Raw genomic sequence first — 24,451 nt, 5'->3', positions numbered from 1 at the left:
GGGTCAGGGCTCTTTACACCTCCAGATGACCTCTGGTCATTCCTGGAGGGACTTTTCAAGATGGAGTTCCCTTAATATAAATGTAAATTTCTTTTGCTGTTTCTTCTCTTGGTTGGCTGGGTGGGCAGGGGCACATGTCCAAGAGGACTTTCAAATGAAAGATCAAAGGAGGGTTCATGTAGAGATAAGGAGCTTTCCTGAGTCTGTGTCTTCGGTTTCCAGCTCTGGGGGCTACAGACAGCAGCAGCATCCCCTTTCCAGTCTCACCAGGGTCTGTGGCACCTGCCCTTTAGCCCCTGCACACACGCAGAGGCTGCAGGGCAGAGCTGGGCACACGGGGGCTGCCATGGGGTCTGCGAGCACTGGCAGGGAAGAGACGTGGGGGCAGGGAAAGAGCTGTTGGCAGGGAGAGCTCCAGGCAGTGGAGATGGGCAGGGAAGGAGGGAGCTGCTCCTGGAAGCCCTGCTGCAGGGGAGATAGGAGCACCTCCAGCCACCCCTGCAGTGCAGATGCCTTCCCTGAGCCACCCAGCACAGCCCTCAGCCCTCACGGCCATGGGCTCTGGGGTGGGAGTCAGCTCTGTGCTCGGCAGAGCAGCAGGAGAGGCGAAGGGCATCCCTCCTGCCATGTGCCCCATTGCTGCTGCCCAGCGGTGGGGCTGAGGGCACCTGCCCTGCATGATCAGTGTCTGGGTGGTGGTGTGCCCAGCAGGGTGAGGGTAATGCTGCCCTGAGTGCCCGGCTGCCTCTCCCCGTGCCTCTCCCAGTCAGACCCTCACGGCATTTCTCCTGGTTTGTCCACATGTCTCCTTTAAAGTTATCTTTTTATTGCTGTCAGCCTCCGTGGGATGGGAATTTCAGCTGCAGAGTCCCACACTGATATTGTTCATCCACTCCTGCCGGTGTGTCCATGGGAACCAGTGTCAAAGTTTTCTTCTGACTTGTGGGGCTGTGGGCAGTGCAGGTTGTGTGGGTGGGGAAGGAGTCCATTTTCTCTCACTGAGATCCCATAAATTGGGTATGTCCTTTGGGTGTCCATGGAAGCTGTGAGCTGCCCTCCAGGATGCCAACCTGTCCCATAGCACCTTTGTGTTATCGGAAAGCCCCACAGAGAAACACAGAGACTCTGTGACTGAGGAAATGCTGTTGGGTGGGTGAAATGAGCCGTGGGTGTCCTTGGCTAGAGGTGGGCTGCTGAGACTTGAGAAAGGGTGAGACATTTCATAGTCTGAGATGGATCCTTCTGCTCTCAGCACTGTCTGATTGCATAATAAAAGAGGGGAATCCCCCTCCATCTCATGACAGTGCAAGATGGAGGGACAAACCATCTCCCTTGACTCTGCTCTCTGCCCCAGGCAATCCTCATGTCTCACAGCACTCACTCTGTTCTCCTGGAGTGCAGCAGAAATGCTGAGGGTTTCTGACATCCCAGAACACTGCCCAGGGGAGGTGGGAGAGCTGTAAAATACCCAAAGCCTCTCCAACTGCCTTCTGCCATCCTGGTTCCTTAGCAGTGCATGTGCAGATGCTGACAAGCCCTTCTGCATTGTAGGTGGTTCCATCAGAACAGGCAGAACATCGGCACGGACCCCGGTCCTCACTCTTCCCAGGAACTCTTCCCTCTTCACAGCACAATCAGCAAGAGTAAACCAGAGCTCGAGTCAGGAAGCTGAGGAATGTCTCCTGGAAAAGGAAAAGGGCGTATTACAGGAGGGGTAAAGTCTATGGGAAATGGCTTTCATTTTCCTTAGGGAAATCTCTGGTAACAGACCTCGACCACGTCCCCCTGCCCAGAAGCAGCAAATGTCCAACAGCAGCTCCATCACACAGTTCCTCCTCCTGGCATGTGCAAACACTCGGGAGCTGCAGCTCTTGACCTTCTGGCTCTTCCTGGGCATCTACCTGGCTGCCCTCCTGGGAAACGGCCTCATCATCACCGCCATCGCCTGCGACCACCGCCTCCACACCCCCATGTACTTCTTCCTTCTCAACCTCTCTGTTCTGGACCTGGGTTGCATCTCCACCACTCTCCCCAAAGCCATGGCCAATTCCCTCTGGAACACCAGGGCCATCTCCTATGCAGGGTGTGCTGCTCAAGTCTTTTTGTTTGGCTTCTTCATTTCAGCAGAGTTTTATCTTCTCACCGTCATGGCCTATGACCGCTACGTTGCCATCTGCCAACCTCTGCACTACGGGACCCTCCTGGGCAGCAGAGCTTGTGTCCGCATGGCAGCAGCTGCCTGGTGCAGTGGGTTCCTCAATTCTCTCCTGCACACGGCCAATACATTTTCACTGCCCCTCTGCCAGGGCAATGCCGTCGACCAGTTCTTCTGTGAAATCCCCCACATCCTCAAGCTCTCCTGCTCACACTCCTACCTCAGGGAAGTTGGGCTTCTGGTGGTTAGTGTCTTTTTAGCCTTTGGGTGTTCTGTTTTCATTGTGGTGTCTTATGTGCAGATCTTGAGGGCGGTGCTGAGGATCCCCTCTGAGCAGGGACGGCACAAAGCCTTTTCCACGTGCCTCCCTCACCTGGCCGTGGTCTCCCTCTTTATCAGCACTGGTATGCTTGCCTACCTGAAGCCCCCCTCCATCTCCTCCCCATCCCTGGACCTGGTGGTATCATTTCTGTACTCGGTGGTGCCTCCAGCAGTGAACCCCCTCATCTACAGCATGAGGAACCAGGAGCTCAAGGATGCCCTATGGAAACTGGCCCAATGGACGCTGTTTCACCGACAATAACCTGCCGCCCCTTCTCAGCACATTGCCCAGAGTTTATCTTAGATCAGGAGCCTAATTTTTCTCTTGTCATAACCCTGCTGATTGATATTTTTCTGGGTTTATACTACTTGTGTTGTGGCTTGATACTACTGTGTCTGACCCTTGCACAACACTGAGTCAGATCTGGCCGGTCAGGTAACAGCTCTTAAATGAAACGGGATGTCTCAAGTAGAATAGCGAGAAAAGGCAAAAAGAGGGAGAAACAAAACATGGGCAGAGATAAATATTTTTTAATAGAACAGTAACAGAAAATAAAAGCAGTAGCAGTAACAACAACAATAATAATAATAATAATAATAATAATAATAAGTATATATAGAATAAAATGATGCAAAATATATTACTGTCAACACCCAATGATCATTTGCCCCGCCTGTCCGAAGAAGTGATCACCGATTCCTTCCTCCAAGCCAACTCCCATTTATATACTGAGCATGACGTCTATGGGATGGAACATTCCTTTGGCCAGCTTGTCCTGTCTGTGCCCCCCCACCCTCTACGGGACGTTGAAAAAGTCCGTGACTTAATATAAGCATCACTCAGCAACAACTAAAACAATATGTGTTAGCAATGTTATTCTCATAGTCAATCCAAAACACAGCAGCTACCAGGAAGGATATTAACTCTATCCCAGGCAAAACCAGGACAGCGTCCGCCCCTTATTCTATACCATCTACCTCATGCCCAGGTCTTACACTTTTCCATAAATCACCACCATTTTCCTGTCTTTGATATATGTATATATGCACACAGATATCATTCCCTTAGTCCATGGCCCATCCCACTGAAATGTCCCTTGAGTTCATTTAGTCCATGACTTTGGGCTCCATCTGTTGTAACTGTCTTTCCTGGCAGGAGACGTGGTGTGTGGTGTTGACTTGTTGCGTGCTGCATCTGGAGCTTGCAGCTGGTGTAGCCAGCATGGCCCATGCCCATCATCTGTGGGTTGAAGATGTCGATCTCAAGACAATTCCGGGGTGCCAGTTGCTGCAGCCACTTCTGGTTCCATCACTTCTGCACTTTGCTCAGTTTCATCAAAGTTCATTCTTCATTAATTTAGGTCACTTTCACTGCAATGCCATAGATAGAGCATATAGCAACTGTAGTAGTGATGACATATAGTGGTAATTTAGCAATAAATATCATATCATTTGATTCATTGGCCATTCTCACCAAAATCAAATCCCCTTGAGGAACACATCGATCATCCCCATCCTCCTGCATCACCCACCAAGTGCACTCAGGGCCTTAAAAAAAAGCAGTCCCACAGATAGTTTTTCCTTTGCTTGTGTCAGGAATAACCCAGACTCTCTTCCCAAACATATTCAGATCCTCAAATGTTACCTAACCAGGTGGCCTTTGCCAAATGTGTATCCCGACTTTTGAAGGTCCCACTACCCATGGCTCTCAGTGCAGTTTATAGCAGTCCGTTGTATTGTTTCATTTTCCCAGAGGCTCGTGCATGGTAGGGGATGTGATACACCCGCCCAATGCCATGCTCTTTGGCCCAGGTGTCTATGAGGCTGTTTGGAAATGAGTCCCACTGTCTGACTCAATTCTCTCTGGGGTGCCAGGTCGCCATCAGACTTGCTTTTCAAGGCCCAGGATAGTTGTTCAGGGTGGTGGCATGGGTCACAGGGTGTGTTTCCAGCCATCCGGTGTTTGCTTCCACCGTTCTGAGTACGTGGCGCTTGCCTTGGCGGGTTTGAGGGAGTGTGATAGAACCAATCTGCCAGGCCTCCCCGTATTGATATTTCAGCCAACGTCCTCCATATCAAAGAAGCTTTAACAGCTTGGCTTTCTTAATTGCAGCACATGTTTCACATTCGTGGATAACCTGTGAAATAGTGAACGTGGCCAAGTCCACCCCCTGGTCACAAGCCCATCTATATGTCGCATCTCTTCCTTGATGGCTTGAGGCGTCATGGGCCCACCAAGCTATGAATAGTTCACCACAGCCTGATCCACCTGCTTGTTGTTTTGATGTTCCTCAGTGGCCTGACCCTTGGGTACGTGGTCATCTACATGATGTACTTTCACAACCAGATTCTCTATCCGGGCAGCAATGTCTTGCCACAGTTCAGCAGCCCAGATGGGTCTACCTCTGCACTGCCAGTTGTTCTGCTCCCACTGCTGTAACCACCCCCACAGAGCATTTGCCACCATCCATGAATCAATATGGAGGTAAAGCACCAGCTGCAAAGGGGCTCACAGCCGGTCCCGGGTCACCCCTGCGCCTGTGATTTCACTTTGGGGCACATTCCAGAGCCACCAGACAGGCAGGGGTTGGGAGACGGTGTTGGAGTGAGGGCACGGACAAAGCGCTGTAGCACCTCCAGGAGAAGCACTTTCCACTGCCACAGGCTGTGACGTGGGCGATAGCTTGGCTCCCAGCGACACTCATCCTCACCCAGGGAGAGGAAGATGAGTGCTGTGCTTTGCACCGCCTTCAGTGAACTTTGCCTGGAGGAGAGACTCTGCGATGTGGTTCTCAGCGTGGGTGGCATTGAGTTCAGTGCTCACAAGAACATCCTCTGTAGCTGCAGTCAATACTTCAGGTCAGTGCTTGGAACAAGAGGGGATGGGGACACACAGCATTTCCCAGGCTGTGTCACGCTGCCTTAGTGTCTCTCCAGCGCTTCCCTCGGCACTGAACCTCTTTTCCAGCGCTTCCCCATAGTCCTGGTGCCTCCTTGGACACTGGAATTCATCCCCAACCCAAGATATCACAGCAGCACTGGAAGCGGTGCCTGACGAACCCCCAGATGCGGTGCAGGGCTGGAGCGTGGCCAGCCGGGCTTGTCTGCCGTGGGGCAGGAGGTGTTCCTTCCCCACACAGCGCCATTCTCTGGTGGTCTTGTTGAAGCAAGGAGGGCACTGGCCCTGTGGCTCTCTGTGCACAGCCGGAGGCGGTGACTCCTTGTTAAAACAACCGGCTCGTAACACATGAATTAATAAACCCCACAGCCTCCCAGCGTGGCTACTGCGTGTGCCCAAATTGGTGCCCCAGGAAGGAGGCACAGGGGATATCGGGGTCCGGGTTTAATGCAGAAAGATGCTTTTCCCCCAGCACTGCTTTGCTTTGAAAAAAGCCCTGAAAAGGGCTTTGTTTTCCACCCACTGGAGCAATGCTGGGAACGATGTCTATAAAATCCCCGGCACTCCACCTGAAATGATGCGGCTCATTATCAAGTACGCCTACACCGGCACAGTACCGGTCACGGCCGACAACGTTGAACGTTTGCTGATAGCGGCCGACCAGTTCAACGTCATGGGCATCGTCAGACTGTGCTGCGAGTTCTTAAAGTCCCAGCTGTGCTTGGAGAACTGCGTCGGCATCTGGAGATTCACCGAGTATTACTACTGCCTTTATTATTGACTTTATTATTGACCTGCGAGAAGACGCCCATGCTTTCATCCTCCATCACTTGGAGGGGGTGACCAGGGTGTCGAGAGAGTTTCTGGAGCTCTCCGTCAATGACCTCCTGTGCATTCTGCAGAAGGAGGAGCTCCGTGGGAAAGAAGAGGCCGTGTTCAAGGCTGTTCTGCAATGGATGGCTCACGACCCGCAGAACAGGAGGCAGCAGGTTGCAGTCTTGCTGGGCAAGGAAGAGTGAAAGGGGGGACAGAGGGCATTTATTTAAAACAAAGAAAGTCTAGGTTATTCTTACCTTAGAAAAAATAAACTCAGCATTTTTGACAGTAAGGACTTTGCTTGAAACTTTTGAAATCCTGCCTTCACAAGGGTATAAATTTGTAGTTCATATTCACTGTACATACACGCCACTCACCCAAATCCCATTGCTTGTTAGCACGTGCATGGTTTCCGAAGGCACACACACTGACACTGACACTATGGAAATGATCAGGTATCTGTTGTCTATGAGTGCCCAGGCCACAGTTGTGTGAGGCATTGCACAAGCATCTGAAATCCTTGCCCAAAAGAGTTTGCAAACCACCTGTTCCTTTCGACTGGGCTCGAAAGGGGGAGCATCTTGCGTAGGGGAGGATGGCACATCACTCTCATGTTCTTGAGGCAGTCCTATTCGAGTCATGGTTTCAGTCAGAGTCCTTCCTGAACGATCATTGCCTGGGAGGACAGCACCATAAAGGCAGTCAAATGCCTTCTGGGCCACCCCTGGGGACAATTCTCGGCCTTCGAGGATAACATCATGAAAACTTTCCAACTGCCCATGCTGTCCCAGGAGAGAGACTGGGACACAAAGTATGGAATTACACGAGTGATTCTCTGTTCACGAGCACGAGTGGTCCCAGTCAAATTGGGACACCCCAAATGCAGTTTCACACATGGTTCTTATACCTTTAGAGCATTCAGGTACAACACAATTTGAGTGATCGCTACGTAACACGCACACGCAGGCTGCTGTTTGGCAAAGCAACTCATGCTGTGGCATCATCATCCACCTGCTGCTCTCCTAATGGAGACGTCCCTGGAGTCGGTCTCGCTGCAGTTCCTTATCTCTGATGCCAGATCAGGGGAGGGTTTCACAGGGGTGTCAGAGGGGCTGGGAGGCTGGCGTCATCCGGGCAGTGCTGGAGTATCCTTTCTTCTTCAGGCTGGGGGCTGTCTTCTCCTCCCGACAATGAGCTGGGTCCTGTAGTCATGCTGACTGAACCATGGCTATGCAGTACGCAATAGAAACGCTGTATATCTTAAGAAAGTTCATACAATTTCGTACTCTAAAGAGTAATTGTTACAATAGTTCGGGAATGAGATTTTCCTAACAGTCCCTCCTTTTCCTTTCACCGTCAGGGTCACACTATACTCTTCATTATTTAAGTCGTAAATCAAGTTCATAAGGTAATACACACCCATCTAATTAGAAAGCAAAACAAGAGAGTGAATACAACAACCCAAATCCTTTCAGTTCACAGTCCTGTTCCTAAGTCTGGGAGCCAAGAGGTTAGCCACCCAAAGAGATTTAGGGGAGATCCCTACCCTATTTTGTGTAATATTTTTAAATGAGTCTTTCTCTTGTTTCTCTCAGTTTTGTTTTTGTGGTCTTGACTGACATAAAAACCCCAGCAGCTCTTATTCAAGAACGCACCTACTGTGTCCTGTACTTCTAAAGGGTGCTCTAGAGCTAAGACTTTCTATATTACCATTTTTGATAATAATTTGATTTCTTCCTCTAAGGCTGTCATACTGTCTGCCCTCATTAATGGCTTTTTCTAATTCTCTTGACACATTCGCAGTAGCCCTTTCTAGTTTTGCAGACCCTCACTGTGGGATAAAATCTGATACAGACAGGTGGAACTCAGTGCCACATTATCAAAGGCATTTATGAAAGGCAGGTCCTGCTTGACTAACCTGATCTCCTTCTACAACGTGGTCACCCGCTCAGTGGATGAGGGAAAAGCTGTGGATGTTGTCTATCTGGACTTTAGTAAAGCCTTTGACACTGTTTCCCACAGCATTCTCCTGGAGAAACTGGCTGCTCATGGCTCGGATGGGCACACGCTTTGCTGGGTAAAAAACTGGCTGGAAGGCCGTGCCCAGAGAGTGGTGGTAAACGGAGTTAATTGCAGTTGGCGGGCGGTCAGGAGTGGTGTCCCCCAGGGCTCAGTGCTGGGGCCAGTCCTGTTTAACGTCTTCATCAATGATCGGGATGAGGGGATGGAGCGCACCCTCAGTCAGTTTGCGGATGACACCAAGCTGGGGGGAGTGTTGATCTGCCTGAGGGTAGGGAGGCTCTGCAGAGGGATTCGGACAGACTGGACCCATGGGCCAAGGCAGACTGTAGGAGTTTCAATGAGGCCAAACGCCACCTCTCACACTTTGGCCACAACAACCCCCGCCAATGCTACAGGCTTGGGAAGGAGTGTCTGGAAAGCTGCTCAGCAGAGAGGGACCTCTGTTGGTTGACAGTAGCTGAACGTGAGCCAGCAGTGTGCCCAGGTGGCCAAGGCGGCCACCATCATCCTGGCCTGTATCAGGACTAGTGTAGTCCTGATTTTCCCCCTGTACTGGGCACTGGGGAGGGCGCATCTTGAGTACTGTGTTCAGTTTTTGGGCCCTCACCACAAGAAGGACATTGAGGCACTGGAGCGTGTCCGGAGAAGGGCATCGAAACCGGTGAGGGGTCTGGAGCACATGTCTTATGAGGAGTGGCTGAGGGAACCGGGGTTGTTTAGCCTGGAGAAAAGGAGGGTGAGGGGAGACCTTATCGCTCTCTAAAACGATCTGAAAGGAGGTTGCAGAGAGGTGGGGGTCCACCTGTTCTGTCAGGTAACAGGTGTTAGAACAAGAGGAAATGGTTCAATTTGCACCAAGGGAAGTTTCAACTGGATATTAGGAATAATTTCTTTATTGAAAGGGTCATCAGGCATTGGAATGCGTTACTCAGGGCGGTGGTGGAGTCCTCATCCCTGGAGGTGTTTAAGGGTTGTGTAGAGATAGTGCTGAGGGACATGGTTTAGTGATGGGCTTGTCTGTGTTAGGGTAATCATAGAATCATAGAATCATAGAATTAGTGAGGTTGGAAGGGACCTTTAAGATCATCAAGTCCAACCGTTAACCTACCCTGATAAAAACACCACCACTTCTAAACCATGTCCCTAAGCACCTCATCTACCCTTTTCTTAAACACCTCCAGGGATGGTGAATCCACCACCTCTCTGGGCAGCCTATTCCAATGTTTAATAACCCTTTCAGTGAAAAAATGCTTCCTAACATCTAATCTAAACCTGCCCTGACATAACTTGAACCCATTTCCTCTTGTCCTATCACTTGTCACCAGGGAGAAGAGGTCAGCTCCCATCTCTCTAAAACCTCCTTTCAGGTAGTTGTAGAGGGTGATAAGGTCTCCCCTCAGCCTCCTCTTCTCCAGGCTAAACAACCCCAGATCCCTCAGTCGTTCCTCATAAGGTTTGTCCTCCAGACCCTTCACCAGCTTTGTAGCCCTTCTCTGGACACGCTCCAACACCTCAATGTCCTTCTTGTAGTGAGGGGCCCAAAACTGAACACAGTACTCGAGGTGAGGCCTCACCAGTGCCGAGTACAGGGGGATGATTACTTCCCTAGTCCGGCTCACCACACTATTCCTGATGCAGGCCAGGATGCTGTTGGCCTTCTTGGCTGCCTGGGCACACTGCTGGCTCATGCTCAGCCGGCTGTCCACCAACACCCTCAGGTCATTTTCTGCCAGGCAGCTTTCGAGCCACTCCGCCCCCAGTCTGTAGCGTTGCATGGGGCTGTTGTGACCCAAGTGCAGGACCCGACACTTGGCCTTGTTGAACCTCATACCATTGGCCTCTGCCCATCTGTCCAGCCTGTCCAGATCCCTCTGCAGAGCCAATCTACCCTCAAGCAGATCAACACGCCCATCTAGCTTAGTGTCGTCTGCGAACTTACTGAAGGTGCATTCGATCCCCTCATCCAGATCATTGATAAAGATATTAAAGAGAACATGCCCCAGCCTGAGAGAGAACAGATCCCTGGGGGACACCACTTGTCACTGGACACCAACTGGATTTAATTCCATTTACCACCACTCTCTGGACACGGCCATCCAGCCAGTTTTTTACCCAACGAAGAGTATACCTGTCCAGGCCATGAGCAGCCAGTTTCTCCAGGAGAATGCTATGGGAAACGGTGTCAAAAGCCTTGCAAAAATCCAGGTAGATAACATCCACAGCTTTTCCCTCCACCACTAAGTGGGTCACCTTGTCATAGAAGGAGATCAGGTTTGACAGGTTTTAATGATTGGACTATGTGATCTTACAGGTCTTCTCCAATATAGGAGTTTCTGTGATACTGTGATTCTGTGATGATGACCCTGGGGCAACCTCGCCGGGGTGTCCAGTGGGCACAGGCACAGCCCAGACCCTGCTCGTCTGGTCCATCATGTCTCTCGCAGGAGCCCGGCTGTGCCAGGACACTGCTGTGTGTCCCCACCCTGCACACTCCCACACTTCAGCTCTTCCCTGGGGTTTTCCTCTCTGGGGCACTTCCCATCCCCACCAGCCCAGACACTCCCTGAACCTGGCTATCTCCTGCCCTCTCCCCAGCACAGACCAGCAGAGCAGCCCCATTGGGACTGGTCCCACAGCAGGATGTGCAGGCCAGTGATACTGTCCACCCAGCCTTCATGCTGAGGAGATCTCCACCCCAGGCAGCTTGCAGCCCCCCCTGCCAAATGTCCTCCCAGGATGGCATGAGAGAATTGGCCCAGGGCACCCTCAGGAAGGTCCTTTAGTCCCAGGGACAGGGCAGCCTGCCCCGAGCTGCCCCACCGCAGGTAAGGGTTCCTCTTGCCATGTCTGCCCTGCACACACGCGGTGCCCTGCTCTTCTCCCGCCACAGCCCATCTCCCCTCAGAGCCTTTTCCCGAGAGAGCTCATCCGTGCTGGCCTGGCCAGCTGTTCCCGCACCCCTCTCCAGGCGTCCCACAGCCCCCGAGCTGGTGGTGCGGCTCTGCAGAGCCGGGGGCTGTGGTGCCCAGGGCCATGCTGGTCAGGCTGGGAGGCAGACCCAGCTCGGGTGGCTCCTGCCCCCTCCACCTCAGCACACAGATGAGGCCCCTGCAGCTATAGAGAACATCTTGGAGAATGGGTCTCAGACAAACAAGTCAGTGCAGGGCCCTTTATTTTGTTTAAACACACAGAGAGAGCAGCTCCTTATTTGCATAAGGTCTCTGGTTCACACAAGACAGGCAGATGCTGATATAGAAATAGGATAAAGGAAGACTCTGTTCTTTTGTTGACAGCATTCATACAACCATGAAAAGCCAAACACCAAGGAAACAAAAGGAAAAAACTTTCCAAAGAGAGTCTGGGCCTGTAATGTATTACATTATGAGTGAGATACAGAACAAGATGGGCAGTTCATTTCTGCTTCTGAAAAGAAACCAGTCATCCATTTCCTTAGGGCATCCTTGAGCTCCCAGTTCCTCATGCTGTAGATGAGAGGGTTCACTGCTGGAGGCACCACTGAGTACAGGAATGACACCAACAGATTCAGGGATTTGGAGGAGATGGAGGGGGGCTTCAGGTTAGCAAACATGGCAGTACTGATAACGAGGGAGACCACGGCCAGGTGAGGGAGGCACGTGGAAAAGGCTTTGTGCCGTCCCTGCTCCGAGGGGATCCTCAACACAGCCCTCAAGATCTGCACATAGGAGACCAAAATAAAAATAAAACACCCAAAGGCCAAACAGGCGCTAACAACAAGAAGCCCAACTTCCCTGAGGTAAGCATCTGAGCAGGAGAGCCTGAGGATGTGGGGGATTTCACAGAAGAACTGGTGCAGGGCATTGCCCTGGCAGAGGGGCAGTGAGAATGTATTGGCCATGTGCAGCACAGCATAGGGTAAAACACTGCCCCAGGCAGCTGCTGCCATGCGGACACAAGCTCTGCTGCCCATGAGGGTCCCGTAGTGTAGGGGATGGCAGATGGCAACGTAGCGGTCATAGGCCATGACTGTGAGAAGAGAAAACTCTGCTGAAATGAAAAAGACAAACAGAAAGACTTGAGCAGCACACCCTGCATAGGAGATGGCCCTGATGTTCCAGAGGGAATTGGCCATGGCTTTGGGGAGAGTGGTGGAGATGGAGCCCAGGTCAAAGAGGGAGAGGCTGAAGAGGAAGAAGTACATGGGGGTGTGGAGGCGGTGGTCGCAGGCAATGGCGGTGATGATGAGGCCGTTTCCCAGGAGGGCAGCCATGTAGATGCCCAGGAAGAGCCAGAAGGTCAAGACCTGGAGCTCCCGTGTGTCTGCGAACGCCAGGAGGAGGAAGTGGGTGATGGAGCTGCTGTTGGACATCTGATCCCTTTGTTCATGAGGGTCTGCCAAAGGAGGAAAGCACACTCAGAAGTTAGGGCTGCGCTGAGCAAGTCTCTTCACATTCCCTGTGTCCTTTTGATTAGGACCTTTTGATTTCCCCAAGTTTTGAGCTCTGCTTTGTTCTGGCCAAACACGACATGAGGAGGAGGCTTCTGCCCATGGGCTCCAGAGCAGTCACCCCTGCTTGACAGCAGTGGGCATCTGGGAAAGGTGGGGCAGCTTCTGAAAGTCACCGTTTGCCTCATCGGTAATCCCTGTGTCATGAAGACAAGCTGGTCAGCATTTTCCAGCAGGAGAATGCCAGGGAAACTCCCACAAGTGCTCAAAGTGCAGTGATCTCAGCAGAGCCAGCTCACCCCCCAGCTCCACACTGCATTTTCCACAGCCCCACAGGTTTGGGTGGTTTGAAGAACTTTGGTCCCACGGACACAGCTGCATGGCAGTGTTGGCGTGTGAGCCACACCTGAACCCCCTCTTACTAGAGAGTATGGATGTAAGAACAAGAGCAGCATGGACAGGAGGGGAAGGTGGAGAAATGCTCCTGCTGAGAGAAGACAGAGACCCATAGAACTAAGGAGTTTCTCCTCCTTGGTGTGTGGCTGCTGAGGAGGCACCTCAGCCAGAAACCCCAGAGCCTTGATGTCAGAAGCTTTGCTGGGCGTAAGAGGAGACCATGGGATTTTCAGTAGAAGGCGCCCTCATTACAGGAGATGGCAGGAAGGTGCCCGAATCACCCTCCCAAGGCACATGGGAGCTGCTCCCTCTCTTTCCCAGCCCAGGGCTCTGCTGCCTGGAGCTGTCCCTGCTGGGAGCTCTTTCTCTGGCAGCGCGTCTCCTCACCGGCAGTGCACACAGAACCCATCACAGACGCTGTGTGCTCAGCTCTGTCCCGCAGACACCTCCTGGCAGCAGAACACTGCCCAGGAGCATTTCTGTGGGTGCAGGCTCTGACAGGAACATCTGACCAACGCTGATAAGGCTGGAAAGGTGATGCTGGGTGCTCTCTGTAAGCTGTAGCATATGGATTTTCTTACTCCCTGATTTATTCACCTCGAAGTGAAAAAGATTTGGAGGCTCTGTGCCTTCTGAAGAACGGGGAGACAAATCTCCACGTCTCACCCCCCCCCCCCCCAAAAAAAAAAAAAAAAAAAAAAAAAAGGCAGAAGACTGAAAGCACAAACTCCTTCCCTTTCAGGTAGCCCCTGCCTTGAGGTTCTTCTTGAAAAGTTTCCTCTGCCACTGCCCTTCAGCTGTGAGCAGCCCTGACCCACGCAGTTCTCTCTCGGCAACACCAGGACCCTGCCATGCAAGGAGTTGATCCTTCCACACACACCTTCTCCCCACAGCACCTCCGTGGGAGGGGGAGAGCTGACCCTGGCAGGCAGCAGAGTCCCTGCCCCGGCACACAGCCCCTGGAGTGCAGGGACCCTGCTGGCAAGGACAGCCCTGCCCACCCCTGCCTGCACACCCACCTTCACACATGGCAGTGGTCCTAAGGAGAAGGCAGCCATCGTGCCCTGTCCCTCTGGAGGCACAGCAGGGCATCCCTGCTCTGGAGCACGTACTTCACCTCTACACTAGAGGAAGTGTCGGAGTCCTCCTGAAAGATCCCATAGACCATGGGAGGAGCAGCTTTTGGACATCTTTCCAGGAACTGCAGCTGCAATTGCCCTAACCCAGAGACTTACCATGTCAAGGGCTATGAAGATTTCTCCCCCACAGTGAGCCCTCAGCATCCTCCCTCTCCAGACTGCCTTCAACCTCTCTCTGCCTCCCTGCTCTGCCCTCGCTGCCTGCAGGCAGTGCTCTCAGCCCTGCTGCGCTGTGCAGAGGAGCTGCTCCTGGGCAGAGCTGTCTCTCTGCAGCGCTGCCCGCTTGCCAGGAGCTCCCTCCGGCCCAGCAGCCCGGCCCAGCTCAGCAGCAGAGGACCAGCCCACGCTGGCACTCTCTCTGTCCCCTCTGGGCTCCCTGGAGGTGTCCCTGGGGCTCCAGGGGAACCGCCTGTGTAAAAGACTGATGCAATCTCTCATGTTCCCTCTGTCAGCTGGGGAGAGACACCTACTTCCAGCTGTGTCATTTCTCCCAGCAGAAGAAGAGCTGGCCATGAGTACCCCCTCTTCTTGTCCCATCAGTAACACATACGGGGTCTTGGACTCTTGGTAACAGGATTCCTTATGGCAAGTCACCGCTTGCCTGGTGCCACAGCTGGGGGGCTTCAGCCCAAACGTGCAGCAATGATCTCAGCCAGGGGCACAGACAGGATGAGCTGGAGCCGTTCCTGTGGCAGACAGAGCTGTGACATGGTGGCAGAGCTCAGTCCAGCTGGTCTTCAAGGACAGCCTCCTCCAAGCTCAGCTATAGTCCAGATCGTAATTCAGTCTATCCTGAAAGGCAATTCAAGGGCACCAGAATGAGTGTTTACTCCTTCAGGAGGTGCTCAAGGAGAAACAAAGCCACTGCTGCGTTTCATAGAGCGGGTGGAGCTATATCGGAGATTCTCTACATCCTCTTTGCCTCAGTCTGCCCCAGCAAGGTCTCCCAGGGCTCTGAGACTCGGGGCAGGAATCTGAAGGAACACCACCAGCAGTGGATTGTTCCCAAGTCACCTTAACTAAGACAATCCTTACCAGTCTATGGGACAGGAGGGGTGGCAGCTGAGGGAGATGACAGGGTAAGCCAATGTCCCAACGTGTCCAATGACACTCCGTAATCATTGAAAGGCCATGGAGGTTGAGGGAGGGAACTCCCTGATGACTGGCAGCATCCAAATAGTGCATGCTCTTTTATAAAAATGGCCAATGGATAAACAGGGGAACTCAAGGCTGTGCCCCGGAGTGCGTCCCCTCAGAACCCATTTGTGGTTGTCTGAACCCTGGATTTACCCAGGGCAGCTTGTGTCCCACCATTCTCTGCTTCCTGTGATGGAAGAACAGGATTGCTCAGCGCAGGGAGAGCAGTGCTGGTCTTTTAAGTTGGAAGTCAGCAAAGTTTTCAACATCTTCCCCCACAATATGCTTGTGCCCGAATTAGGATGTCATGGCTTGCATGGGTAGATAAGTAGATGGGTAACTAACCAGACGGCTGATTTGGCTCAGAGGTGTGTGGTCAATGCGTGGTACTCTGCATTGAGGCATCTAGCTTGAAACCTCCTGCAAGGGTTTGTCCTGCCACCTGCCCTGTTTATCATGTTTTTAAGGACCTGGAGAAGATGCAAGTGTTCTTTTTCATAGGATTTGAAAACACTACCCTGGTAGGAAAGGCTGGCATGGCAAAGGACATAGACATGTAACATAGACTATGTAACCCGTTCATAGAAGGGCATCAAATTTTGTCAGGCATGACTTGCCCTTGGTGAAGCCATGCTGGATGCTACCTATCACCTCCTTATTTTCTATGTGCCTCAGCAGAGTTTCCAGGATCATCCACTCCATGATCGGGCCAGGCACAGAGGTGAGACTGACTGGCCTGTCGTCCCCCAGGTCTTCCTTATTTCCCTTTTTGAAAACAGGGCTTATGTTTCCCCTTGGCCAGTCAGCAGGAAGCTCACCAGACTGCCACGACTTCTCAAATATGAGGGACAGTGGCTTAGCAACTTCATCTGCCAGTTCCCTCGGGACCCGCGGATGTGTCTCATCAGGTCCCATGGACTTGTGCACCTTCAGGTTCCTCAGGTGGTTTATACATGATCTTCACCTACAGGGGGTGGTTCTTCATTTTCCCACTCCTTGCCTTTGCCCTCTGCATCATGGGCAGTGCGGCTGCAGTCTTTGCCAGTGAAGACTGAGGCAAGAAAGTCATTGAGGACCTCAGCTTTGTCTCTGTCCCGGGTGACCAGTTCTTGCATTTCCTTCCGGAGAGGGCCCACATCTTCCCTAGTCTTTATTTTCTCACCGACATACTTAAAGAAGGATTTTTTGTTTGTCTTGATGCCCCTGGCCAGATTTAGTTCAATCTGGGCTTTAGCTTGCCTCACCTGATCCCGGGCTGCTTGAACAATTTCTCTGTATTCCTCCCAGGCTTCCCGCCCCTGTTTCCACCCCCTATAGGCCTCCTTTTCGCTTGTGAGCATGTCCAGGAGCAACTTGTTCATCCATGTAGGACTCCTGGCTTTTCTGCCTGCCTTCTTCTTTGTAGGGATGCATGACTCCTGAGCTTGGAGGAGGTGAGCCTTGAATATTAACTGGCTTACTTGGGCCCTTCTTCCCTCCAGCGCTTCATCCCATGGCACTATACTGAGCAGTTGCATCAAGGAGCCACAGTCAGCTCTGCTAAAGCCCAGGGTGGTCAGCTTGCTGCGCACCTTCCTCACTGCCTTGAGGATCTCAAACTCGACCATTTCATGGTCATGGCAGCCCAGGCTGCCCTTGAGCTTGACACTGCCTACCAGCCCTTCCTTGTTGGTAAGGACAAGGTCCAGCAGAGCTCCTCTCCTCGTTGGCTCCCCTACCACTGGGAGAAAGACATTGGCAATACAATCCAAGAACCTCCTGGACTGCCTATGCCCTGCTGTGTTACCCTTCCAACAGATGTCAGCAAACTTGCTGAGGGTACACTCTGTGCCCTCATCCAGGACGTTGACTAACATGTTGAACAAGACTGGCCAGTACTGACCCCTGGGGAGCACTGCTACTACAGGCCTCCAACTAGACTCTGCGCCGAACACTATGCTATCAGCCTCATTCCCCACAGTATTCTTGTGTCCAGTTAGGACATTATGGTCTGATTGGGTGGATAAGTAGATGGGTAATAACTGAGATGAGTAGTTGGGCTTGAAGGAACTTGGTGAACGCATAGTGTTCTGCCCAGAGGGATGTATCTAGTCGGGTTCCACCATGTTTCAAGGGCTTTTAATTACCCAAAGGAGATGAGAAAATGCTTTTTTCATAACATTTTATCAACTTTATCAACGATCTAGACAAGGGGGTGGAGTGCCCCCTCAGTAAGTTTGCAGATGACACCAATTAAGGTGGGAGTGTTGATCTGCCTGAGTGTCAGAAGGCTCTGCAGAGGGATCTGCACAAGCTGGATCCATGGGCCGAGGCAAATGGTGTGGGGTTTAACAAGGCCAAGAGCCGGGTCCTGCCCTTGGGTCACAACAACCTCATGCAGCGCTACATGCTTGGGGCAGAGTGGCTGGAAAGATGCCCAGCAGAAAAGGACCTGGGGGTGTTGGTGGCTGAATATGAGCTGGCAGTGTGCTCAGGTGGCCATGAAGGCCCACAGCATCCGGGCTTGTACCAGTAAGAGTGTGGTGAGCAGGACTAGGAAAGTGATCGTCCCCCTGTACTCTGCACTGGTGAGGCCCCACCTCGAGTACTGTGTTCAGTTTTGGGCCCCTCATGACAAGAAGGACATTGAGGTGTTGGAGCGTGTCCAGAGAAAGGCAATGAAGCTGGTGAGGGGTCTGGAGGACAAGTCTTGTGAGGAGCGGCTGAGGGAACTGGGGTTGTTTAGCCTGGAGAAGAGGAGGCTGAGGGGAGACTTTCTCGCTCTCTACGGTTCCCTGAAAGGACGTTGTAGCGAGGTGGGGGTTGGTCTCTTCTCCCAAGTAATGAGAGAGAGGACTTGAGGAAATGGCCTCAAGTTTCTCCAGGGGAGATTTACATTGCGTATTAGGAAAAATTTCGTCAGCTAAAGGGCTTTCGAGCACTGGAACAGGCGGCCCAGGGAAGTGGTTGAGTCACCATCCCTGGAGGTATTTAACGGATGTGTAGACGTGGCACATAGGGACATGGTTTAGTGGTGGACTTGGCAGTGTTAGGTTTACAGTTGGACTCTATGATCCTAAAGGTCTTTTGCAATTCTCAATGATTCTGTGATTCTTTTGGGACTCTGGATTTTGTTTTGTCCTTGCCCCTTTTTGGGAGGGCAGGAGGTGTCACAGAATTTTCCTACACTCAGCCTCGCTCACCCTCACACCCCACGGCCCCCAGGAAGAGCCCTGAGCCACCAGTGAGGGGCAGGACCTGCCTTCCCAGGGCCTGGGGGTCAGGGGTTGGCCTTTCTGCTGCATCAACCAAGCCAAGGGGTTCCTCAGCATTACAGCCACCTGCCCAGTGCCTTTGCCTACCTGCAGCCACAGCCTCCAGTTATCTCCTCTAACGAGCCCATGGGGAGGCTTTGGCAGTAACGACCCTCAGTGGGGCCAATCAAGGCTTCAAGGTACTTTGCTTCTGACTTGGACTTCTGGAGCACTTTGTTCAATCTTCTCTCAGTGCCTGAGGCTCATGGACTCAGCACCAAATACACCGTGGGGCTCATTAAAAGACAAAAAGCCCTAACAAGGTGTTCATCGTTCTTGTAATTTTCTTCAAATCTTCAAGACTTGTACAGCCAATTAGAGAGGTTTCAGAGTGTAGTTAAGGAGGAGATTTCAAAGTGCACCTAAGAAAAATGTCTTTTTCATTTTAAAGGATATACTATATTACTCCTGATTATCACTTATGATTAGGATAGAAGAATTCTCTGATTGTTCTGGATACAGGGTGTCCCTTCAGGGGGTCTGGACAGGGAGGAGAAGCAGTCCCTGGAGGTCTGACACTGTAGGACAGCTTTGCTCCTCACCTCCCCACCCTCCCCATTTCTGACATTGGCCACCTGGGACTGACACCCCTGGTCCTTGCATCAGACTTCTCCACTGAAGTCTGCAGCTGGATGTCACAGCTCCATTGCCCCATCTCCCACCTGCGCTCCTCAGAGCCCTGGCTGCACCCAGGCGCAGGAGAACTTTTCCTGTTTGTAAGACAAGAAAAGTAAAGCATAATCAGATTTCCTAAACAATAACACACAGTCCACAATCACACGCTCAGGACAAGCTACCTCTAATGAGGCTGCCTTTCTACAAGGGAGTTCTTATGAGAAAGAGTTTAGGAAGGTAGATAGTCAAGACAGATATAAACACAATTAAGGAGTTGGCTGAGGAGACAATTAGATTGTTGAAAGACAGGCAAGCTTTGAACTCCTTGAAAGTCACAGCAGCAGCACAGGTGAGAGGTATCTGAGTGAAGAAAGAGTAAGGGGAGGAGAAAACTGGCGAAGAATGGAAAGGGCCTTTGCCCAGAGAGTCTGCATCTGCAAAGATGACTTTAGAAATGAACATTGTCTCAGGAGAAGGGTAAGCATCTGAAAGATTAGAGAAAGTACACACAGTGTGTACCAGGGAGAAGAGTGGTAATGAGGTTACAGGGGAAGATCAATATTTCTTTGGAATATCCCTTTTGAAAGGTCATGGGATTGCAGAGGTCTCTGGTGAAAGAGGACAAGCAAGTGTAGCACCTGTCTTTGAAAGAGTCCAAATGTGCAACCCAGGGAGCCACTGGCTGTCCAAGCTCACTTTGGTGAGGAGTGTTGTGCCATCAGTCAGAGCCCTCCTTGGTGACATTTCTGGGCACCGATAACAGAAGAACATGTCCAAGAAACATCAGCATGGATTTCATAGAATAGAATCATAGAATCATAGAATTGTTGAGGCTGGAAGGCACGTTTAGGATCATGAAATCCAACCATTAACCTACCCTGGCAGAACCACTTCTAAACCATGTCCCCAAGTACCACATCTACCCCTTTTTAAACACCTCCAGGCATGTTGAATCCACCACCTCCCTGGGCAGCCTATTCCAATGCTTGATAACCCTTTCAGTGAAACAAAAATTCCTAATATCCAATCTAAACCTTGCCTGGCATAACTTGAACCCATTTCCTCTCATCCTATCACTTGTCACTAGGGAGAAGAGGTCAGCCCCCACCTCTCTACAAGCTCCTTTCAGGGAACTGTAGAGAGCAATAAGGTCTCCCCTCAGCCTCCTCTTCTCCAGGCTAAACAACCCCAGCTCCCTCAGCCGCTCCCCACAAGACTTGTCCTCCAGACCCCTCACCAGCTTCGTTGCCTTTCTCTGGACACGCTCCAACACCTCAATGTCCTTCTTGTAGTGAGGGGCCCAAAACTGAACACAGTACTCGAGGTGGGGCCTCACCAGTGCCCGGTACAGGGGGATGGTCAGTTCCCTAGTCCTGCTGGCCACACTATTCCTGACACAGGCCAGGATGCTGTTGGCCTTCTTGGCCACCTGGGCACACTGCCGGCTCATATCTGCCGGTCCTTTTCTGCCGGGCATCTTTCCAACCCCTCTGCCCCAAGCCTTTAGTGTCCATGGGGTTGTGGTGGCCCAAGGGCAGGACCCGGAACTTGGCCTTGTTGAACCTGAAACCTTGTTGAACCTGAAGTCTTGTTGAACCTGTTCTTACGGAAATAAGAACAAATGAAGAGATGTCCTAAACCCAGAATTCAACAGACTACTGAAAGACAAATTTTAACTGCCTGAAGCTCAAAGCAGCAGTGGGATTGTTGAGAGGTGTTCCTAATGATGAAAGAGGAAGGGAAAGGGAAATGTAGAGAGCAATCACAAGTGCTTCTGTGCACGTGCACTGCTGGAAAGGTGCCTTCAGACATGGTCACTTCCTTTAGGATAGGTGGAAATACGTGAAAGGTGAGGGAGATTAAATTCAGAGGCTGAGAGAGAGAGTCCTGACAATGCAAAGAGAGGGAAAGGTCAGTAGCTCTCGTCTTGCTGTCAGCGGACATCCTGAAAACTCCTCATCTACATCTCATGGGAGAAGACTGAATGTTTATTAAAAGTATTCTCTTGTTTTAGCTGATGAGGTCGTGCTCATACACATGTCAAAATGTCTCAGGCTTCCAGGCAGCGCTCCGCTGTCTGACCATCAGTACCCAGTGGTTCCTCCAGAGGACCCTGTGTCTCCGAAGCACCTGTCTGGGCCTGGCCGCTGTCCCAGAGGAGCTGCTGGAGACCAGAGCCCCTGGGAAGGTGCAGCTGGAGCCTGGGCAGAGGGTCCCAGGCACCTACACTGGCACCACGCTCCCGTGTCCCTGCCAATGCATCCCACCCCAATTTTATGATCACTTGCCTTTGCAAACAGAGGCAGCACACAAAATCGCTGAGAAATCACTTATTAAAGCAAGACAAAACCAAGCAAAGAGAATAACAACACCAAAAATGTTTGAAGTTTAGAGTTGCAAGAGGAAATCAACCAAAGCACAAATACAGGCTGGGTGCAGAATGGATAGAGAGAAGCCCTGAGGAGAAGGACTTGGAGGTGTTGGTGGATGAGAAGCTCAACATGAGCCAGAAATGAGTGCCTGCAGCCCAGAAAGCCAAGCACATCCTGAGCGTCATTAAAAGCAGCATGGCCAGCAGGTCGAGGGAGGTGATTCTTCCCCTCTGCTCTTGTGAGTCTCCACCTGGAGTACTGCATCCAGCTCTGGAGCCTCCAACAGAAAAAGGACATGGACCTGTTGGAGTGAGTCCAGAGGAGGCTCACAAAGATGATTAGAGGGCTGGAGCATCTCTCCTCTGAAGACAGGCTGAGAGAGTTGGGGTTGTTCAGCCTGGAGAAGAGAAGGCTCTGGGGAGACCTTATTGTGGCCTTCCAGTACCTAAAGGGGGCCTACAGGAGAGCTGGGGAGGCACTGTTTTCAGGGAGTGTAGCGATAGGATGAGGGATAACGGTTTGAAACTGAAAGAGGGGAGACTGAGATTAGATATTAAGAACAAATTCATTACTCCAAGGGTGGTGAGACACTGGAACATGTTGCCCAGGGAAGTGGTGGATGCCCCGTCCCTGGAGGTGTTCAAGGCCAGGCTGGATGGGGCTTTGAGCAAGCTGGTCTAGTGGGAAGTGTCCCTGCCTATGGCAGTAGGGTTGGAAGTAGATGGTTTTTAAATTCCCCTCCAACCTAAACCATTCTATGTTTCCATGAAATATAGAGATGACATAAGCTCTCTGAGAGATCTCCTCCAGTGCTTGACTATCTTGATGGGGAGAAAGATTTTCTTCATGTTTTTCAGCTGATGCCCATTGGCCTTCCTCCTCCCATCATGCACAACAAGGAAGAGCCTGGCAGCCTTTTAATACAAGAAGATACAGGGCAAGTCATGAAAGAGGATGAAGAGATTTGTCAAGTGTTGGTGATGTTCCCCATTTGCAGGAGGGGAAACTGCATCAAGGAGGTTTGATTGTCCCCCTCCCCTTTCTTGGCCAGAAAGCCAAGGAGGGATAACATAGCAGACAGAGGAATTGGTAATGAGCCTGTCCAAGGCAGGTGAGATGAACCTCACTGGGATAGTGTGGGTTGTTCCTGAAGTCAGTCACACAAATGTCAGGGCTGTGAGGTGTCCCCACCTCATTTGGCCTCATGCACTCCTCGTACACCTCGTACACACCTCGTACACACAGGGGTGTTTAGAGACACGAGTCCTTCCCTTCCACAGGCAGAGGCAGAGCATTGCAGCAGTCGTAGTGTCTCCCTGGCCTCCTGTTGCCAGTGCCAGAGGCTGGCCGGCACCTCAGCCCTGTGGTGTGTCCTCCTGCTCTTCACTCATCTGAGATGCCCCAAATCGTGAAAAATGAACAGGGGTACCTCAGTTCAAGGATGCAAATTCCAGTGCTTCATTATGGGGGTTTCCCAGGGGACCTTACTCTCCAGGTGAAGTGACCTCAAGACACCGTCTGTCCCACAGTCCTTCATGGCACCCCTAAGAACAGCTGATGGCGTTTGTGCTCACTTGGGTTCATCTTACCACCCACATGCAATGTGTATACTTCTGTCTCCTCTGCACAACGCAAACATGGTCTTCACACCTCGTCTTTCAATGTCCCTCTGTGGAGGGAAGAACAACCTCTCTGAGCTGGGCAAGAGGGCAGTCCTGGAAACGGTGCTTGTTAGTGGGTGCCCTGTGACGATTGCCCCGGGGCAGCTTCCCTGGGGTGTCCCATGAACAAAGGCAGAGACATCACCCTGCTCTGCTGCTCCTGTGTGTCTCTCCCAGGAGCCCGGGCTGTGTGAGGACACTGCTGTGTGCCCCTACCCTGCACGCTCACACACTTTAGCTGTACATTGGTGTTTCTTCCTCCCCAGCGTTTCCGAGCCCAGCCGTCCCAGTCCTTCCCAGCAATCCCCACTCCTCTACCTTCTCCCCAGCCGAGCAGAGCAGCCCCGTCTGGTTGGGCCCTGCAGCAAGGAGGAAACAGAGGTAAGTAGCAGTGTCTCTTCTGCTGTCATGTCCTGGAGATCCCATCCCAGGAAGCGTGCAGCCCCCGTTACCAGCAGCGCTCCCCAGGAAAGCACAGAGTCCTGGCCCCGGCGCTCCTCTGGCAGCTTCTGCTGTCCCAGCCGCAGGGCAACCTGGCCCAAGCTGGCACAGCGAAGTGTTTCTCTTTCCATGTCTCCCCTGCACACACACCATTCCCTGCTCTTTTCCCAGGACATCCCACCTGCCCACAGAGACTTTTCCCAAGGTCAGCACGTCTGTGCTGGCTCAGCCAGTCATTGCTGCGCCCTGTCCCCATGGTCCCCACAGCCCTCGAGCTGGTGATGCTGCTCTGCAGAGCAAGTGAGCTGTGGTGCCCAGGACCAATGGGGTGATTCTGCTGGGCTGTGCTGGTCAGGCTGGGAGGCAGACCCAGCTGATGGTGGTCACTGCCACTGAGCACCTCCCACACAAGCTCTTATGTGGCCATGGAAGGTGCTCAGAGGTACCCTGCCTTACTCCAGTGCTGTGAGATGTGTTTGGGTGCTGCGCTGGATCCAGTCTGTGAAAGTTCACTGAGGGTAAAATGAATCACTTGCCAGACTCCTTTCCCTGTGCCAGCTGTCTCCCTCGCGGCTGCAGAGCTCTCATTTGCAGGCTCATACACAGATTTGGTGTGTTGTCTGTGGGTGACACCACAATGGACAGGCTCGTGCTCAGTCGGCACCATTCACTGCTGACTCCCTGGCACACGCTGTCCCTGCAGATCCCTTGTGCTCTTCTGGCAGCTCCCAAGTCCCTCCAGAAAAACGCTGCTCTGC

General features: G+C 52.0%; 2 protein-coding genes across 2 annotated transcripts in view; one reads left to right on the top strand and one right to left on the bottom strand.

Moving 5' to 3' along the window:
- Positions 1-1,802: 1,802 nt before the first annotated feature.
- The window catches only part of LOC309684387 (olfactory receptor 14A16-like), a gene marked incomplete at both ends in the record, with an annotated part of 210,076 nt that continues 187,427 nt past the window's right edge, over positions 1,803-24,451 (top strand). Inside the window, one exon of the mRNA XM_082500311.1 lies at positions 1,803-2,648. Within this exon, the coding sequence (XP_082356437.1) occupies positions 1,803-2,648 (846 nt within the window). The remainder of the gene's footprint in view (positions 2,649-24,451) is intronic.
- On the bottom strand, positions 11,593-12,561 carry LOC309684398 (olfactory receptor 14C36-like; the record flags this gene model as incomplete). The annotated part of the gene is made up of 1 exon (XM_082500321.1): positions 11,593-12,561. The coding sequence occupies one exon, from the start codon at positions 12,559-12,561 to the stop codon at positions 11,593-11,595; it is 969 nt and encodes a 322-aa protein (XP_082356447.1).

Source organism: Vanellus vanellus (genome assembly GCF_965231255.1).
Source record: "Vanellus vanellus genome assembly, contig: HAP1_SCAFFOLD_70, whole genome shotgun sequence".
NCBI classification, from domain to species: Eukaryota; Metazoa; Chordata; class Aves; order Charadriiformes; family Charadriidae; genus Vanellus; species Vanellus vanellus.
The sequence above is the reverse complement of the archived record's forward strand: the minus strand, read 5'-3'. Positions and strand labels throughout refer to the sequence as shown.